The sequence below is a fragment of the Melozone crissalis genome, unplaced genomic scaffold (assembly GCF_028551555.1).
Source record: "Melozone crissalis strain CALT ecotype California unplaced genomic scaffold, PUWL_Pcris_2 ptg000019l_1, whole genome shotgun sequence".
Classification (NCBI taxonomy): Eukaryota; Metazoa; Chordata; class Aves; order Passeriformes; family Passerellidae; genus Melozone; species Melozone crissalis.
The window spans coordinates 18251762-18272479 of NW_026535797.1; the positions used below are offsets into that span (position 1 = coordinate 18251762).

The following is a 20718-nucleotide window of genomic DNA, read 5'->3' on the forward strand; positions in this document are numbered from 1 at the left end:
AGCTTGCAGGAGTGGACTTGGGAAGGCTAAAGCAATCTGGAGTTGGATCTGGCAAGGGATGTGAAGGGCAGTGCTGGGGCCGGGACTGTTTAACAGCTTTGGTAACGACCTGGATAGTGGGGCAGAGAACACCCTCAGCAAGCTTGCAGATGATCTTGGGAGGACTGATTGGTGCATCAGATGATTGTGACAACATTTAGAGGGGTCCCGACAGGCTGAAGGAAGGAATCAACAGGAACCTGATGAAGTTCAACAGAGAGTAATGCAAAGTCCTGCACCTACAGATGACGAACACAGGCAGCAGCACATATGGGGAGCTGACTGACTGGAAAGCAGCTTTGCAGAAAAGAACTGGGATGCTCTTGAACAAGTTGAACGTGAGCCAGCAATGCACCCTTGTGGCCAGCAAATTCCTGGGCTGCTTCAGGAGGAGCATTGCCAGCAGGTTCAGCGAGGTGAGCCTTCACCTCAGCACTAGTAATTGAACATCTTCTGTTCTTTGTCCAGTTCTGGTCTGCCTGGGACAAGAAGACATGGGATCACTGGAGTGAGTCAAGTGAGAGGTCGCTAAAATGATTAAAGGATTGTGCAAGAACATGCTTAGAGAAGCTGAGGAGGTTTGGATTGTTTAGCCTGAAGAAGAGAAGGGTCAGAGTGGTTCTTATCAAGGATGGTGTATTGTGTGTAAATATTTGATGGAAGAGTCTAAAACTAGAATCAAAACTAAAGCATGTCAAGGTTTTCCTTACTGACTTTTGAAGATCTTACCTTTAGAAGTCAGATCCTGCTCCCCTGCTCCTTGCATGTGTTTCACCTCAATGGGGATCTCAGTCCCTGCCAGGTTCCAGGATGACCAGAAATCCAGGTGAGTAATTTTATTCCATACTAGAGGTTTCAGACTCCATGATCCTTTCATTTGAACCCACAGCTGGGATCCATCTCTACTGATAAGACACTGGTAGCAACAATTACACTATGTCATAACTCTTTTTTACTTACCAACACCCAGAAGTTTTGTAAAGCTTTTCTGTGCAGTGGGGGCTTCAACAAGAGCACCACTTGAAAAAGGTGACCTGCTGATTGAGTGCTTTCTACAGACATAGCTTCAGACAGTCATATAGAAGCTGTCTTTTAAACATAGAGAGACATATGTAAGAGTCAATAAGTAAAAAATTCTGTAAAATATGATCTTAGGATGTGGGGAGAAAGAAGTTGTCCAGGGCACATTGGTCCAGATCACTGCTTGATAAAAGGCATTTGTTGCTGCTCTTTCTGTTTTGTTTTCTAAATGCCTTTGCCTTTCTTTAGAGAGAAATAGAGCAATAAACACAGGGGTTGGCTCTGGGTTCAGAATGCTGTGGTTAAGTGATGTTTAGGTCTGTTTATCATCATTTCTCTGTGAGCACAGTTACAATCTCAGTTTGGAGCACAAACTGGTCAGTCCATCACTGGGTAATTTATAGTGCTGCTTAGTCAGTTCCTTTCCTGGTATATTTTAGGGAGATGGGAAGGCACATCACACAGGTTAACAAGAATCTACTGTGGTAGAAAGGTGAGCATAGCTATTTGCAAATCTTTAACCCAGAGTGAGCCGTTTTATCAGTCAGTAAACAGAAGCCTGTTTACCCTCAAAAGATTTAATTTCCCCTGTAAGGGTTGAGACCCCAGCACAGAGCTGGTGATGGGTGTGGGGACATAATTTTGGTTCGGGAAGGATCTGACCAAAGTGCTTGGAGAGGGAGGAAATGGGAAAATTTCTGTACAGAAAATATTAGTGCTGAAGTTTTTCCTGCTGAGTTCAGCTCTATGACTGATCACCTGTAACCAGTTTACTGCCAGTTTTCAGCAGATAAAAGATGTTCAAGTGCCCAAGTTTACTTGGATTAAAAAATGAGTCTGCACAAGGTTCAATCTTCTTGTAAAATAGGGAACTTTGGCTATGGCTCTAACTTTGATACTAGGCCCTCTGTGTTCAAATAAAGCAATTTCCTAGATTTGAGATCCCTCAGATCTGCTTGAGTGTACCTGTATATTAGCTAATCCTCTAATCCAGCATCTAAAAATACACACACCCCATGGGCACTTGCTGGAGCTGTGCAAGCCAAGAAGTTTGCTCACAGTCAGAGATGAGGAGAAATCCTCTGAGTTCACACAGGTTCACCACTCCTGTCTGCTGCAACCAGACCCAAGATTGAATTTCACCTGAGTTAGATGCCAAGCCTGAAACATACCTGGATTTTCAGAGGTTGTGTGAGCTGTAGTGAGCTTTCCAGCCAGTCTCAAGACTTGTAGTAATGTGTAAAGGCAGGATGCTTTCTTCTGTTCTGGCACCTGCAAGAGAATAACTGCAGCACTGCCAGCTCAGGAGAGCAGGGCTGGGGCTCTCTCCCTGCAATGACACTGGGGAAGAACACCTCCAGCTCCCCTGCAGTAGGTTTGTGAGAGATGTAATGTCTGAACAATTTTATAAACCTAAGCTATTTCTTAGAAAGTGAGAGCTGCTAAACTTTTCTGCAGTTAAAGAACTTCCATACCAGTGTGGGAAGAGGGAGTTCAGTCTCCATTACCCATTCTCTCCTTGGCATATGTGTATAGGGAGATCTCCAGGTGGAAGTTTTCATGATCTATGCAATGTGGCAAATTCTTTGGATTATATTGCTACAATTGCAGTATCAAGTATACTTCTGGATCTTGCAGCCCCTGCAGTCCAGTGATTATGTGTGAACCTTGGATTTCATTTTTGACAAATGTGGTTAACAGAGAAAGCAGGATCCAAGTGTGACGTGCAAATTCAAAACACAGAAGAAAAATTGTGTGTATACATATATATATATATATATATATATATAGTGATTTTTATTCCAGTCTCATCATATTCTGTAGTCTAAGTCATGACTTTTAACCCCATCCATGTTTTTAAAAGGTTTGAGAGTTTCATATAAGACAGGTGCTACTTGTGGAGTGTGTAGCACAGTGTTGCTGTCAGAGGACACCTGTAGCTGCAGAGTTACCTTGTGCAGGGAACAACACTGAAGCAGCTGCCATTTTCTGCTTCACTTCTGATGCTTATGAGAGCGAGCATGTGCTCCAGAATTTTTCTCTCACCAGAGAGCTGTGTTTGCTCTTTGGAGAAGAGTTTGCATCAGCTTCATCATCTCACAGCATTGTAAGTACTGCTGAAGTCTGATCATGCTTTAGTCATGCTGTGTCCTTGGCCACAGAGAGGCTGTGAATCTCCCAGATTAATTATACTTTGGGTATAACAATATCCATGTTAAACAGCATGACTTTCTATTTCATTGGATGCCTCCTTGTTCCTGTGTTCTGAGAGATGGAAAACAGAAACGGAGAAGTGAATGGAAGAACAAAAGTCTGCATTTGCTATCTCCTGTGCTTCTACCCAAACACTGAGTCCTAGGCTCCATAATGTTATTAGCAGATGTGGCACAATTTGAGGTGTTATTCCAGGAAATAGTGCCAGAGATTCTGGTGGCATCTCAGCTGTTTAAAAGCAGATTTGTTGTGCTCACCAGTTAGCATTGTGGGCAGGCTCTCCCTAACCTGCAGCCTGTTGTGTTCGCCACAAGGGAAGAGAGGATAGATAATAAAAGGGTGAAGAATACTGAGGATCTCATTTGTAGCTTGGGTTTAAGGATTTCCATCACTTTCTAAATATTCTTTAGTGTGCTTTAAATACTGCCTGGTGTATTGACTTGCCTTCTGGCGTCTAGCTGTGCAGAACCATGCTACTCAGAGTATACCTTAAATAGCTAGAGAATACCTTACTATCTTGCCAGTCATAGAATATTTGAGTTGGAAGGAACTCACTAGGATCACCAAAGTCCCAGCTTCTGGCCCTGTACATGAGCTCTAAGAATCACACCACCACACCACCTTCAAGAACTGAAGCTTTTGATCCTGGTACTGCCTTCACTTATGGTGAGAAGCACTCTATTCTTCAGGAGTGGGCAAGGGGTGGGCCACTAAGTTCAGGTGAGTGTGCTCTGTATAGTGACCACAGACCTTTTAACAGCTGAAGCAGATAAGCAGGTTCAGAGAGGATTTTTTTGGTTGTTGTTTGGTTTTTTTTTTTCCTGAAAAGAGAGAAGTTTTCTCTAACTTGGCTAATGGTGATAAAATTGCCCAGCAGCCTGGTGCAAGGGTTTTACGTGGTGACTGCTGCAGATCTGCAGTCACACGAGTGCATTTTGTGAATGGAGTGGTGGCCTGACCTCTGTGTAACTGCACAGGGCATTGCATGGTAAGCGTTTTTGTTAATGACAGGCTTCTTACCCGGAGAGCGAGAGCTGGGCGGGGTGAGTGTTTTCCTGTAAGAGAAGTGCCTGGGTATTGGTTCACATGCAGGGAATTGTAGTCTCTTCCTCTACCAGTAATTCAGCTGAGCTATTAATTCAGGCAACTTCTCAGTAAAGAGCTAAAGCAGAGGCAGTAAGCACCGAAAAACCTGCCCAGGTCAAGGAATGTGTCTTTTCCTAAACTTTATTAAACTTTCCAGGGTGTCCCAGAGCTGTGGGGGTACTCTCAGAGCATGCTGAGGCTACTGTGGGGACACGTTCCCCTCCAAAACTAGGTTTCTGCTTCTGTTGCTTTGAAAGCAGATGGGAGGCCAGACCAGGGCACCCGTTTGCCTGCAGCACAGTAATATTGCCTGTATCAGGAGGGATCCAAAGTGTGGCATGCAGACAGCAACTGTTGCTCAGCTTTTCCAGCTATCTGGAATAGATCTGACAAGCAATTAGAGCATGAATATATTACAGGGCCGATGGGGGATGCCTTTGTTAAAACTTGTGACACATACTTAGCTGCTGTTTACATTGGCGGCTGCTGCGAGGGTGGGCAAGACCCTACCTGCCTGTCTTTCTGCTCTCCCCTTCCCCGCGCGCAGCGCTGCAGCCCATTGGATGTTTCAAATGCTTTCTGCACAAGTCATAATTAATGCCGAGCTGCGGAGCTGAGACCAGATGTGCTGCCGAGATTATCTCCCAGGGCAGATCGGCTGCTCTGTGCTCTGTAGCGCTGGGTGAATGGAAAGCTGCCAGTGCTGGGACTCAGAATGTGTCTGATGCCTGAAGTCAGGACTTTCTTTCTCTGCCGCTCTTGCTGTCTGACACTGCCTGGTTTCTGCTTGAAGCTCAGCGCCTGTCATGTAGCGGAGTGCTGCACAAGAACCAGAGGTATGAGATGATTTTCCAGAGTTTAGATTTGTTATGGTTTTCTTTTTGCTAGAGGAAAAGCAGATATTTAAGTGTAGCCTTAGACAGAGGCTAAGAATCTAAAATAGGAGCTGACTTTTCAAAGAGGGAAGGAGTGGGAAGGACACAGACTATGGCCAAAAATACTACTGGATACCAAGCTAGCATGTGAAGATAGTTCTGGGGAGAGGTGTTTCTATTTCATATCTACAGAATATTTAAATGGATGTATGTAGATGAGAGCAATCAGCTTCTAGTATATGGACACTGCTCTTTCTGGGAACAGAGTCAGAAGACACTAAGTTGTACCACAGACTCATTTGTGTGACTGGGCAAGTTATGTTGTCAGTTTTTCTTGATTCCTAGTTGTCTTTTGCCTCCTTTCTTCCCCCCCTTTTCTTGCATTGAATTGTTTAGTTGTTCATGACTATCTCTTTTAGTACACATGGCTCCTACCATGAAACTCCTTTTTCTGTTGCTGCTGCAGTAATTCACGTAGCCTGTGCTTGGGTGGGCTAGGGGAGGGGAAGCAAGTTAAAGATTTGTGTGTGTTTTGTGCTGTGGAAACACACACATTTCTGAATGTCTGCCCGTGATTTTTTCTCAGTGCTTTCATGTGTGAGAGGGACAGATAAATGGGAACTTAAGAATGAAAGTGGGAAGGTAAAAGCAGGCACTTACCTGTGCAGGTAAGCACGTACACAATCTTTACATCCATAAACTGCCTGTCTGTGAGGCACCACATGCGTGCGCGGGTGTATGTGCTGTTGTGGAGCAGCATCCAGGTGTAAGCCTGATTATCTTCCCACACATCTTTTAACGTGTGTGGAATAAGCTGCACGTACAGCTGACGTAGGTGTGCCTGGACTTTTCACACTTTAAGCAGCTGCGGAGTCCTCAGTCCTCCATATGAAGAAAATCTACTCAAAAACTGACTTTATCTCTGTCTTTAGTTTATTTTGGTTGAACTCAGAGCCTATGATGAGGAAAAATGTAGCAGAGAGCATATATTTTCCTGCCCACTGCATGTCTGGACAGCATAGCTGAATGTATAGGCTTTGTATGCCTGGAGCTGGTGGGTGAGCTGTTCAGGCCAGGACAGAGAGCCTGTCTGTGTCTTAGTCAGTACATCATTCCTGGCTTGCTTTTTCCACAAAGAGTCACCTAAATCTTTAAAGAACAGAGGCAGCTTGTTGGAGTAGAGGAAAGAAATTCTGTAGCTCTGCTAGCTCATGTTTTTAGTATCTCTTGAATCTTTCTGAGATTAAGGATGTGGTTCCAGGCATGCTGGAGTTTTTTTCTGCTTTGAAATCAAACAAAAGGGCCTAGCTATAGATAAGGGTATGACAAGGAAAGTTAACCCTTAGGTTGCTAGTAAACTTTTGGCTTTATTTCCAGCTTAACACTGTCTGGAGTGTGACTAGATGGCACTGGCTCCCCTTCTTTAGAATGAAGAAAAAGACTTTAATGTCTTCCAGCGGGATCATCAAATGGAGTGAAGCGCTGCCAAGTTCAGTCTGAGCTGCAGGGCCCAGTGATTAAAAACAGGCCTGTGCCTTGAAGAGCAGGCAGATGAGGCTGTGTGTGACTGGCTCCACATTGCTTCTCCTTGCAAGGCAGGGCAGTCCCTGTCCAAACTGGAGATGCTGTCATATACTGGGAGTTTCAGGCACATTTAACTGCACATCACTTTTACAAGCTCTGAGACCTGACAGAAATGAGATGAATGATACAGAGCCACAGAGCCCCAGTTCCTCAGTTTGCCCTGTGTGGCACTGGGAGACTGAAGTAGGCACATCTGCTAAGTCTGTTCCCAGTGTGACTGAGAGGGTCCACGTGATAATTCTCCCAAACTTCATCAAGAAGATGCCCAGATAGCCAGCCTGGAACTGTCAGCATCTCAGACTTCCCTTTGACAGAACCCTTCCAGCCCACTCCATAAATAGCTTTTAGATTGCTCTTTCTATGTATATTAACACTATTTTTCTTTTATAAGCCATGGACAAGTTCTGCAGTCGCTGAACAAATGAGCAGTTTCTCCAAGGCCAACTTTTCAGTCCTGCTAACTGCAACTCTTGAGCTTTTCCTCTCTTAACACCAACCATAATGCTCTCACTGCCAAAAGACTCAGCCTGGGTGCAGTCCTCCTTCTGAGCAGCATCTCTGGTGGCCCTTGCTTATGGCTCAGCAAAAACAAAAGTAGGATAGAGAGAAAGAAAAAGCATGCAGCCGCAGTGTAACTGAAAAATGTAACAAAGGGAAAGTTTCAGTTAGCAAAAGACTTGTCTTGGGTGAAATATTTTGTCTGAGCAATGTTTGGTGATCCTTTCTAATGCTTCCCTGGAAAATTAGGGTTCAATTTCAAGGGAGAATGAAAGGCATAGATCTGCAGCTGGAGTTGGGTCGGAGTGGGGCTGCCAAACCTGGGTGTGAGGCAGCTGAGGGAGAGCTGGGCTGCGAGAAGTCTTTCACCCTGGCAATGACGTGAGTCCTCTTCCCACCAAAAATCACCTATACAGACTGTGTGATCTCACTAGCACAGCCCTTCAGCAGACGCTGTCACACAAGAAGAAACCCATGCTTGTGCCAGCTCCTTTCACTCATCCTGTGATAGGTAGATCATCATCTTCCTCAGTCATGTTTGTTTCATGCCTGGTTTTTCTTGTTACTTGTTTGTAATGGTCTGAATGGAGGTGAAGAATACTGCAGTATAAGAATATTTCAATGCCTTTATTTCCTCCAAAGATTGCTGTTTTCATCAAGGAGAAAAGTGTAACTGACCTTAGTGTGTGAGGGGGAAAGATGGGATCCCCAGCATCTGGCTGTGCTGGAGACACCCACAGTGATGGTGAGACTTGTGAAGGGTCCATCTGCTGCTCCATCTGAGTCTCAAAGGAGATCACCCTTCTATCTCTTAGCATCACATTCCTTAACCTCTGTGCTGGTGGTCTCTATTTGACTGTAGTCCTCTTCTCTCCAGAAGTGACTCACTGTAGATTGCACCTACAGAAAGCTATTGCTGTTGTGATCCAAGTTGGCTGTGAAGGCAAGGACTGATGCTGCCTGAAATGCATTAGAAATGTTGCTGATCACAGACCAGTCAAGGCTTGGGAAAAGTAGATTCTCTTCAGTGGAGATTATGCATGCACTTGTTCTGCCTGTGCTTGCTTATGTGTGTGTCTGACACTGCCTTTGTCCTTGATCTGAGTTAGGTGTAGAACCTCAGAACATGAGCTTATAGAAGAACATTGTACATGTGCTTTATGCCTGGGGAATGCAGAGCATTTACCTCCTTCCCAGAGTTTTCTCTAGACAGACCCATTAGGAAACAGATTCAGCAAGTAGGGATTTGAGAAAAGAGGGCTGCTGTTGCCCCGACACGTGCCACGTCCTGACCTCCCTGAATTTATATGTCTTGCATCTGGAAAAGTGGACACATATGTCATTTTAAGGAAATAGATATGCCCCATCATGACAGCAGGGATTACATGATGGGATTACAAAGCAATCCATGCAAAACCAGAAAGAGATTCTCTTTCCTAGAAACTGACTTCAGAGGCACCCAACTCAGTGAAAACTCAAAGAGATTAGAAATGAGAGCTAGTAAAACCTTTACTCTGCAATAAACCCAACACATCCAGTGATAAAGATAAGTCACTCCCATGCTCCAGGGCATGCTCTCCTGCCAAAATGAGGGAATTTCCTTTGAGACTTCTCATGGCTCTCCAGCTTTGATACTGTAATGCAATTGTGTAGGCTGTGGTGTAAGGAAAGTTTCTGTCTTCTGATGTGTAACAAACAGGCAAGGAAAGGAAATTGGGCTTCAGGATTCTTCTTGCAGCTTTCGTTCAGTGAGTTGAACCTGATAATGAGGGTTTGTTTCACTGAGGATTCAGCAGGCTTGGACTGAATATAGAAAGAGGTATGGTTTGACATGGTGTCTCCTGTAAAGAACAGGGATGGGTGGTTAGGGAATATCCTGCCAGGAGTTACTCTCATGAATGTAGCACTAAAAAAAAAAAAAAAGAAGAAGACTAGTGGCCACTAGTGGGGGAAGGTAAGTGGACCCTTCAGAAATGACCAAAATCCCTGGCCTGGTATGAGCACATATGTGCAAGTATTAAACACAGCTTCTGGCTATTGGGTGTGAAACAGTGTGACTCCAGTATTGCGTGCTGCTTTTTTTATTTTCAGACCTGCAGGTTTAACTGAGTGCTGAATGAATGACCTAAAGATCCTTGATATCTACAGAAAACTTCTTGTATGTTTGAGAAATCCCTGAGTAGAATTTCCTACCTGTTCTGATCTGGTTTAATCTGAAATTCTGAGAATAGATTCTGAAATTCTGGAAGTAGATTCTGGGATTCCCTCACTTACTGAACTTTCATTGCCAAAACATTATTAACCTGGATACTCTCTTCCCTTACTCCACCAAACATAGTAGGGTGCTAGAATTAGAGTTTCAGAACTAAACTCAGTGGCAGTCCTTTTAGATGGAGCAGTCTCCTAGTAATAGGGATTGAACTAAAATCTCTGGCTTACTCAACCCCTTCTGTCTTGCTGAAAAATCTGATGCCAGACAAATGGCATTCAGCAGCTGGTATTGGCCAGGAACTCCATATTCCCCTGAGAAACAGACAGTGCTTCATACTTAATGATAAATGTCTACAGTAGATCTGACTAAAGAATTAACCTAGGCCAGTCTGGTTTTACAGAATATGGTGCTTCTGATATTTTCAAGATGCAAGAAGTACAGCACACAGTTTTTAGTAGGAAGGGCAGGATCTTGGATCTGGGTTTTGCATGAGTTTTACTGGTTTTTTTTTTTCATTTTAAATTTTCATTCAGCAAGTTTAATGAAAGGAAAAGAAATAGAAAGAGTCTGCCAGGATGGTGGAAGATTCTCAGAATATCCAGTTTTAATGTTGACAGCTGTACTCTGCTGTATTAGCAATCCCTAGTGGGATTGCTGCCTGTTGGGCTGGCCAGCTGCAAGCTAGTGGAGGGCAGCTGTGTGACAGCCTAAGCAGTGGGTGCATGCAGCAAGGACGTGTGCCCCATAAAGTCAATGTAGCCTTTGTTTTGGTCTTCTTGGGATGGGAGCTGCAGTGAAAGTATAATTACTTAGTCTAAATCCAGCACAGCTGTGGATAACCATAAACATAACCTTAAGCTCACCTTCTTTGTGTATGAGATACAAACCAGCTTAGGGCAGAGAGCAGTTTGAAGCACTGTCAAGCAGAAAAAAAAATAATTCATCATGTACTTCTTGTTTTTTAAATAAGCTTTATCCTTCAGAGTCTGTTAGAAACCTTCCCAAGGCTGCCCCCTCCATGTGAGCGCTTCCCTCCCCGTGTGCCCCAAGCAGGAGCTGAGGCAGGGTGAGGCTGACCCTGACTCTGGTGTTTCTCTCTCTCTGTGGTGCAGGGATCTTCGGGCAGCGCCTGGAGGACACGGTGCAGTACGAGCGGCGCTATGGGCAGCGCCTGGCCCCACTGCTGGTGGAGCAGTGCGTGGATTTCATCCGCGAGCGAGGCCTCACCGAGGAGGGGCTCTTCCGCATGCCCGGGCAGGCCAACCTCGTCAAAGATCTGCAAGACTCTTTTGACTGTGGAGAGAAACCCCTTTTTGACAGGTGAGTTGGCATCACCAAATTCGGGCTGGTGTATGTGTGACATGTAAAATCTGCCAGGAATGTCCATGCAGTAGCAATCCTGGCTTGCATGTTCTCATGTTCTTTCCACACCGTCATCCTTTCTGTTGAAAGTCCTGATGGAGCTTTCTCCCACATGGTGATGGATGTGGAGGCCTTTATTCAGCTCACTGGTGGAGCAGAGCTCATTGGTCTGTGTGAGGCTCCTTCAGTGTTTCAGCTTTGGCTCATGTTGAATGAAAAGCATTGCTAGATTTGGGTGCGGCAAACTGAGAGGCTGGTGGGATCCCATCAGAGAAAAGGGTGTGACAGAGCTGAACTAGGTGATGTACTGCTTTCAGATGTTGCACTCTCCCAGCAGACCTGCCTGGAGCAATATCTTGACTCTTCCTGTGTCACCAGGTTTCAGAATAGTCACCACCATCTGGTATGTTTTACCTGGCCTTTATGCCAGCAGCTGTTTTGTAGATGCTCAGTTTAATGTTTGGTTCCCATGGGAGGAGTGCCAGCCCTGTCTCTGAGTGCTCATCCGAGGGCAGCAAGGGAAGGGCAGCTCTCAGCTGTGCTGTCTCTACATTGGCCCTCGGGCAGTCAGATGATCAGAAAGATAAATGCCATCAAGGCCTTCCAGCCAGCAGCTGTCCTTACCCTGTAACTAACATTCCATCCACTCTGTCATGAGTACATCCTGCCTGGAGTGAAGGTCAGCATTGTGCAAAGCTCAATAGCCCTTTTTGAAATGGGGCTTGACCCTAACAGAGACCTTGAACTTCAGGGATATTTGGATCCAAGGGTGTTGTGTAGATCTGGTCTGATCTCTATCACAGGTCCATAAATGAGATCAGATCTGGGATCTTGTCTTGCAGGCCTGGCACCATTTCTTGCTGGTCCTCACTAGCCCAGGCTTTCCAGGTGATGCCAGTGGCATCTGGTGTATTACCAGCACACTAACCTTGGGAGATTGCTTCCCCTGGACCTGCAGCCGGTCTCAACCTTGCCAATCCCTTCCCTTCCTGCCTACCACTGCAGGAAGAGCCAGCACTGTCTCCTGCGTGGGCAGAAACAGCGTTTGGTCTCATCTTGGGAAGTATATCTGCAGAGCTTATTTGGAACATTCTTCTAATTCTTCCCTTCCCTCAGCTTCCCAGACCACCCATCCTCCTTTCTTTGATTCCTAACCACAAACAGCATTTGCTCCCTAAATGGAAGTGTCAAACATTTAGAAATATTTTCATGAAAAAATAAGTTTGAAATCATCAAATTTTCTCAGTTAATTTTTTCTTAAACAAAACGTTTGTGTTTTTAACTGAATGTCTGGGTGTTCTAGTTCAGAATTAGAATTATCTTAATTCAGTGCTTACACTGTGGAACAGGAGTATCAACAGAAGGAATTAATTAGGAGTGAAAGTTTCAGTTTCAAGTTTTATTTAGCCTTATCTAAATTCTTTGTTATGTAGATAAACCAAGCCTCAACCCAGCATTTTTAAAGCAAAATACAATTGTACAATAGTTTGGATTGGAAGGGATCCTAAAGTTCATCTCCTTCAAGGCCCTTGCCATGGGCAGGGATACCTTCCACTGGATCAAGTTGCTCAGAGCCCATTCAACCTGGCTTTGAACACTTCCAGGGATGGGGCATCCACAGCAACCTCTTGTAGTGCCTTACCCCAGCTCAGGTGCAGAAAGCATCTTTATTTCCACAGGCATTTGCACTGGCTAAACAGATCAGTGCTAAGTCTCCCCTTAGAGAAGCACCAAGGGCCTCCAGGAAGGGATGGCTGCCTTGCGTGTGTCAGTGTGGAATGCAGCACATTCACTGAAGGGTTCTGTGCACAATCAAAGGAAACAAGCCTGGAGTACCCGAGTAGTGGAAAACTGAGGGTGTCCCAGTTGTTGCCTTTTGCTCTTTCCACCATTCCCCACACAGTCTGTCACACACCTGTAGTCACAGAGAGCAGGAAGGGAGAGCCAGTGCCACTCTGGCTACATGAAATGCTTCTCCTCCTAGCAACCAAAATTTTCTCTGTGTGTAACTACAGCTTATCTCTGTATGGCCTGGGATACCTTGGCAGCAGAAGTGTGAAATCCTTATGCTTCTTTCCAAATCAGGTGCAGTGAAAGGAACATCCTTCCCTATTTCCCAGCTGCAATCAGTGCTTTTAGACATCTTTTGTAACTACAGTGATATCCCAGGTGCTTATAGCCCACTTGCCCCATGATGGATCAAACCTCTGTGATGGCTGACAATTCAAATATTTATTTTTAACAGGCTTTCTTTTCCAATGTTCTTATGAAAGACCAGGTGTTGCTGTTTTGGAAGCACCTGTAGGAGTCTGCTCCTGGTGCACTTTCATGTTGACTGAAAGTCTGGCTGTATTTCATATGGCATCATGGATGAACCAGTTACTGCAGCCAGTGGCCCTGAAGCTCTGTTCTGGCCTCTGCTTCTCAGGGATAGTCAGATTCACCATCCATGCCTGAAACTCCACGCTAAAGGAAAGAAAAATAATAAGGGTACTGATCTCATTTGTAAAACACTATAATCAGCTGAAGAAAACCACTGTGTGAAACTCTGATATTCTTAAATATGATGGAGCTGTTTAATAGGAATAACATAAGCAGGATGAGGAGTATGTGGTATCTGTTGACAGCTTCCTGTTGTAGTTTTCCCAGCTTTCTTTTAGCTCTGTGTTCCAAAAAAGAAACATACTAAATAGAAGAGATTCAGCTTTTGGAGAGAAGAAAGGATTTGAAGCTGTCTTGACCAGTGTTCACTGGTATGTTTTTCTCAGAATTCTTTAAAGACAGTCAGGGTAATGGTGGGTAGGGAGGAACTGGTGACAGAATCTGTTTAGACTTCCAGCAGTCAAAACCTTTGAGGAGGTTTTGTTAATCATCTGCAATGATTAACAGTGTTGTACCACAGGAAAATTGGAATGAGGGAGAGATACCCCCATAGACCAGAAGCTGGGTAGCTGGAAAGGGTTCATCATGGGATCTGACACCTCAACCCCAATTTCAAAGCAAAGGAGAAAGAAGAGGGAAAAGAAGTTCCTGGACTAGGAGAGAAAATAAAAGCTGATATCCTATCATAACAGATGGGCTAGGATGTTCCAGATGCCACATGCCAGGCAGTCATACCAAAAGGCAATAGAGGACTTGGAGGAAATACAGCTTCCTCCATTTCTACTGAATGATTGAGCAGGGCACGTGGGAGCCCAGCCCATGAGCTGTACATGTGTGCTGGCTGGGGAGAGTATCAGGGAGGATCAGTGAGAGACTCAGAGGTTATGTTTCACAGAGCAGGGATGCATCTGTTGTCAGTGCTGTGTGATCATTGTGCCCTTGCCTGCACTATTCCTCACATTGCTGGTCCACACTGGCAGAGGAACCACAGTGTCACCCTGCCTTAAGCAGTATTATGGACAGGCATATCCCTTCCACTGCCTGTGTTACCTGAGGTGCATTTCTGTCTTGACAGAATGGAGATTTCCCTTGTTCCCAGGCAGACCTTCCTGCCTACTACCAATGACTAGGAAGAGCTTCCTTCCATGTGCCTACTTTGTCCCTAAGAGGGCCCTTGATGCACCCCCCAAAAAAGGCATCAAGCTTTGGGGTAGTGTGGGTTTCTAAATTTCCTTCCCTGTTCTCTGTTGCAGCAACACAGATGTTCACACTGTGGCGTCCCTCCTGAAGCTTTACCTTCGAGAGCTGCCAGAGCCTGTCATCCCCTTTGCCAAATACGAAGACTTTCTTTCTTGTGGACAGCTACTCTCAAAAGATGAGGGAGAGGTCAGTGATCCTTCTAATCTGCCTCCTCAGAGGATGTTCCCAAGAATCAATGTAGTACAGGGTTTTTTTCCTCATCTCTTCAAACTTGATTTAAATTAATGAAGTCCCTGGGAACCTTTCCCTGAATTTTCCTGGAGCTGTGAATGGGGTGCTGTTGTCACAGGCTGCTACTTTAAAAAAAAGTCAGTCTTGTAGCCTGGTGCTTCTTTCTTCAGAGCAAAGCTCTTGTGTAGCATAATTGGCAAGAGATGCAAGGTAGGAGGAAATCTGGGTTCCTTTCTCACCTTTGCTGTTCATTCACTAATAAGCTGTACGGAGTCACTCCCTTTGTCTGTGTTTTCCATTTTATATATCAGAACACTATACTCTCCTTCCCAAAGATTTTGGTGGATGAGACATTGATCAGTGCAATGGTCTTTGTATTTCTTAGAGGAAAGTCATTATGAGAAGGCACGCTATGATATTATCCTAGAACTGGGGGGAGATAATGCTATGAATACTTTGCCAGAACCTTCTTACAATGCTCTTCTCTTTGATTTCCAGGAAAGGGCAAGGGCTGACAAAAGCTACCAAGTCTGTGGCAGTCATGGAGTAGGATCATTTGCAATGTGTTTGATTGATCTTTTTCATCCATATTGTGGCGCTCCCTTAGCCCTTTGCAGATTGCAAAGGCACATTAGATGTGGTCTGATGTGGGTGCCACCTTCTAGGACACAAACTTAAAGAGGCTGTTACTTGTGTCTTTTCTTTGCTAAAGAAGCCAAGGCCTGAGGGCTTGTAAGTTGTGGTCCCCAGTTCTGTCCCTTTTCTGTGTGTGGTCTTGTCTTTGTCTCTGGCAGAATTTGTAAAAGCTGTTGCTCACAGTGAGTCTGGGGTTCACTTTCAGTTCAAGTGGCAGAAGGCTCTGTGGAGATGGCCTTTTATGATGCCCACGGGAAGATGCTTGTTTGCATGCATCAAATGGATCATATGTGGCAATATAAGTTTTTTATGGTTAAAAGGCAAATAACACTCAAATAATATAACCTCTTGTCAACTGCGAGAAAGCAAATTTCTGTGCATGACGCAGCATGTTACCACACGTGGATATGTACCTGCATTCTGGACACAGCCAAATCAGGGTGCCAGTGCACTAATGTTGTATTTTAGTCGGTAGAGGTGTGTGTCTACTCCCACCAAAACTTGCTCATTTTCTGCCTTGTCCTTAGTGAACTCAGCCATCTCTGCAGGGTGCTGTGCTACACACCCCACAGCAGTTATTTCACAAGAAACAGCAGCATTTCAAAGGCAGTGGAGCTGGTTTGATTTTGGTTGTAAGATGTGCAGACTGGGAAGTTTTGGATCCATTAAGCACTATTGCACAAGAGTAGAGACACTGCCAAATTGGGCAAACATAATTGTACATCACTGCTCAGCTTATTAGCTATGTTGTTTGCCCGATTTTGTCTGCACAGGCTGCAGCAGTTTGGGAAGCAACATCTCTGTGAGCAAGGTCAGACTCAAATGACTTGTAGGGCAGAATTCTCTTTAGATTAGAAAGGCAATGGGGAGCACTAGGTAGCCAAAATGAGCACTTAGAAAATACAGCACTGCTCATAGCACAGAGTTGTTTTGTTAAGGTGCTGTTGTGAACATAAGCAATTTTGGTTCTGTCAGGAAAACCTGGAACCCCAACGTGGGCTGTTTACCTTTTCAGAAAGGGAGGTGGAGTGCACACAGCACGGGTGGAGAGGCTGTACGTGCACAGTAGCACGTGGAGCAGAATGCAGCTCAAAGTCATGCCCAGCCTATGGGGCCTGACTCGCCGCCCACGTGGAAAATCCCCCTGCTCACAAGTGTGGTTTCAGGGAAACCATGATTTTTAACACGTAATGGTAAGCAGGGAATTTAAAAAGCAAACGTTTTGTTTTGTAAAGGTATTTTGAAACAAAATGCCGTTGTACTGGTTTAATTTGAAGTACTGTTTTCTTTTAAATTTTCACTTGAAAGTTTTGAATGAGACTTTTGGACTCTTAGCATAATTTTTTTTTTTTGTATGGCCACCCTCACCTCACACCCAAAAAATCAGAATTGCCTACAGCAAAGTAGCTTTTCAGATGAATTTGTGGGACCTCATGCTGCTACACTGGGCCTATGGATAGATATTATTGTGGTGTTTATTAGCCTAGCTCCAGTACTGCCCTAAGTTTTTATTCAAATTGATTTTTATCTTCATTCTGCACACAGCTGATCCCTGGTGTTTGAATGCAAACAGGGCTGTAACAGAGACCTTGGGTGGTGCTGAGGTCTCCAGGTGTTTCAGCAGGACTGCAGCATTAGAAAAGATTTGATTCTGATCCCACCTGACTGGGAGGAGGGTTTGAAAATTTAGAGCAAGAGGGATCTTCAAAAGCCTCAAAACTCATTTGAGTCTGAGCTGCCTTTACATGGTGGTATTTTAGCCTTCCCTGCTACCTGTACATTAGAGAGGCACACAGCAGTTCAGTGGATTGAACACAGGTATTCAAGTTTTTTTTTTTTTAAAGAGGCATCTGAATTCTTTATGAACATTTAAAGTGTTGCTAGTTTTCCAGCCAAGCTAGAAGGTCTGAATTGGTGCTGATCTGTTACACACATTGCAAAATCCTTGGGTTTGGGATCATTCATTAGAAAGCAGCATTTTCAAGGAGGTAAGAGTTATTTCTGCAAAATCCCATGATAAATAACAGTACAGTGCTTCTGTTGCTTGCTGGGCTGCAGACATTGGCAGTGATCAGTGCTGTTTGTCACTGCAGGGGTTTCAAGTCTGTGTTGTCCCCTGTGCTGTCACTGTGTGTTCCTGGGCTAAGCCTCTGCCTTATGTGGGCCAGGCCTTGGAAAGGACAAATCTGGCACAGCTGATAAATGCTGCAGTAGGAGAGAGAGCTTTTTTACCTGTCAGGTGTTTGTACTTCCATGAATATAAAGATACTCTCTGTGTAATCCCATGCCTGAGATTCCTTGTGACAAAGCATGGATTGTAAATTCTTAGAACCGTTTTTTCTTTCAGGTAGCATCTTTTACCTTTAGGTCATGTTTCCTGCTGTTCACAGCTGCCTAAGTTTCTCTTCCAAAGTTTTCTCTTACATCCAGTAGAGCCAATGGCATTTTAATTCAGAGCACTTGAAATACAGTGCCAAATGTCATCCTGATTTCCCTATTTGAAATAAATTGGGTTACAGAGTAAAATTCAAGAGAAATTAGGTCTGTTAGCCCACCTACTTCTGGTTCAAACTTGTCACTTGAAAGTTGATTGACCTGAACAACTGACCTTAACTTTCACACCAGTAGCAGCTGTCTTTCTGTCTTTGGCTGAAAAATTTTTAGAAGTTGGAAAAAGAGGATTGAGATTTTCAGAAGGGACTAGCCTTTTAATGGTGTCTCCATTGCTGTCACCATTAAACAAGCATAATGTTTAAGCTAAGGAATTATATAGTGGTTAGTGCTTTTAAGAATTTTAATTTTCAGGTTTTTATTAGAGAACTTTTTTTTTTTTTTTTTTTTTTTTTTTGTACAGAATAAAAAAGTACCTGTATACTTAAGGTAATAAGGAGGCACTACACTATGGATCCTTCTGACTTGTCTGGACCATAGAAATCAGGAATACATTGCAAGAGTTTGGCCAACAGAATTCCCTTCCTAACAGTTCTTAAAAAGGGGAGTTTGAAATGAATGTTCAGCTGTACTTTTTTGGAACCATTTCCTTCTGGAATTTCTCCATCATAAGTTCACAGCTATCACTCTTCCTTAAATGTGCTTTGGTATCTGTTTTTCCACAAAAGGTTTCATTGTGTCCAAAAATAAGCAAATCTCCAGGGCAACAGCAGCATTGAGGAACAATCAAATGATACTTGGGATTGTGGCAGGACAATAACCTCCTGAGTCAGAGGTTTTCATTAGATGATTTAAGTAGCTTCAGGGCTTTAAGTCATTCCTTCAGCTGATGTGTCATCTTACATTTTAATGTAAAGACAGAAATTTTGTGAGGAATTATGTTCCAGGTCAGAATGACTGCAAATGGAAGTATGTCATTAAAAAGGAGGCAGCTGAATTGGACTAATTTCGCTTTTTCAAGAAAAAACATTCCTCTGCTCAACTGAGCATTACTGCAATGTATTTACTGCACTCAGTGCCTCCGAGTTTCAAACAGGAAAAGGCACATCTGCTGATACCAATGCCAGTGGACAGGCTTTAAAGGCTGGCAGGCCTCACTAAATGTAGACTTCTGTCTCAACCGCTAAAGTTTACAGGAGGATTTCCACTAAGAACTGAATTGAGTTCTGGACATTGGGATTTTGGTAAGGCACAACACACTGGGTGACACCTCCTCTAAAGGAAAGCCTTTGTGTTATCCTCTGTTGTTCAGCATTTGGCTGTGGAAAGAGGACTTTGTAGTCCTAAAGGAAGGTCAGTCTACTTTGCAGCATTAACATTAATAGCTCTGCTTCTTGTTTTTCCTGTCCCTCAGGGTACCCAGGAGCTGGTTAAACAGGTGAAGAATTTGCCCCAAGCCAACTACAACCTCCTCAAATACATATGCAAGTAAGTGAAATTAATTAACACTTGGAAAAGTCTCTAAGTTTTGTGAGGCTGTCTTGTATGCAAATAATATACTCTGAAAGTATGAATATTCAAAAACCACCACTTAAGTGTAAGTCACAACTCCTTTAAAAATGTGGAGGTGAATGAAGCCTGCCTGAAGGAAGCTCTTGGTTTATCCAAGAGGATCAGCCAAGCAAATTGCTGCCACCTGCAGCCTTGGCAGCAGGCATGAATGATACTGATATATTATATTGTTTATTTCAGAAGCACCTACAGATCACTAAAGGTAGACACTTATTCCAGATACTGTACACTTGGAACATTATGACACAAGCTGAGTAGCAGATGCAGTCAATAGCCAGGCTGGCATTTGCTCTGGCTTGGAAGTGGGGTTGGTAGTGGCTTCCTCTTGGATTCCCACGGACCCCACAGCCTTGTCTCCTTTCATGTCTGTTGATTTTCCCAGTTTTTGGGTTGCCTCTTTATCTGGGGATTGGAAGATGATTTTTGAAGGCTGCTTCCAACTCCAACCATTTTATGGTTCTATGATCTGTATTTTGTTAGATTCAAGCCAAGCCACTAAGTTCTTTCCACAGGCTGCTAGTTCTCAGGCAAGGAGATGACTTATTAGTTCTGTTATAAGTGTAAGTGAAAATTTGCCAAAGTCAATCCATGTAAATTGAGAATTTTTATAAAATGCAAAAATCTGTCCTTTCAGACCCAGTAGTAGGCTGGGTCACTGCTAGGTGGGCATTTCTGGCAGAAAACATCCTGTCTTCTCTGGTTCATACACTGGGAGGGATCTGGGGTTTCACTGAATATCTAAGCTACAGTAGTTTCTCAAATAATTTCAGGGGTCAGGGTTGTATAAAAACAGGACAAAACTCAATGCTTTTAGTCTGAGAAGTGACTTATGAATTCCCTCTTCCTTTGATTTTTCTGGGGGGTTTTTCAAGGTTCCTTGATGAAGTTCAGGCTCATTCCAGCATTAACAAGATGAGTGTCCAGAACCTGGCTACAGTATTTGGACCAAACATTCTGCGGCCCAAAATGGAGGATCCAGTGACCATGATGGAAGGTAAGTGCTGTTCTGGGGGATGGCACAGCAGCTGTATTTTGGAGCTGTAAGTGAAAGCCATACATTCTTTGATAGCTGTATCAGTTGCCTGCACAGTCAGAACAAGTCAAGCCATCCCTTTCATCAGGGCCTGTGAGGGGTGTTCCAGTTGGCATCTTACCCCACTCACCACTGGACTGGGAGTGTCTCTCCTCTCCACCATGAGGAGATGCCTCCACCCTGAAACTCTTTCTGAGCCTACTGCTAAAATGAAAGCTCAGCTGTTTTTTCAGGAGGACTGTGCTTAAGTTCCAAATTGCAGTCATTTAGTATTGGTGCATTTCAGTGGTTATACTGCTCCCTGTAGAGAACGTCCAAGCCATGAGGAGAGGACTGTAGTTCTGGCTGTGGCACAGTGGCTACAACTAAAAGCGTCTTAGAAG

The 20718-nt window shown here is 44.1% G+C and overlaps 1 protein-coding gene across 2 annotated transcripts in view; it reads left to right on the forward strand.

Annotated features, from left to right (window-relative positions):
* The window catches only part of ARHGAP22 (Rho GTPase activating protein 22), a 117176-nt gene that overhangs the window by 87215 nt on the left and 9243 nt on the right, over window positions 1-20718 (forward strand). For both annotated transcript variants that reach the window (XM_054277216.1, XM_054277218.1), the window contains exons 5-8: window positions 10641-10848; window positions 14526-14658; window positions 19145-19218; window positions 20175-20296. In XM_054277216.1, the coding sequence (XP_054133191.1) occupies window positions 10641-10848; window positions 14526-14658; window positions 19145-19218; window positions 20175-20296 (537 nt within the window). The remainder of the gene's footprint in view (window positions 1-10640; window positions 10849-14525; window positions 14659-19144; window positions 19219-20174; window positions 20297-20718) is intronic.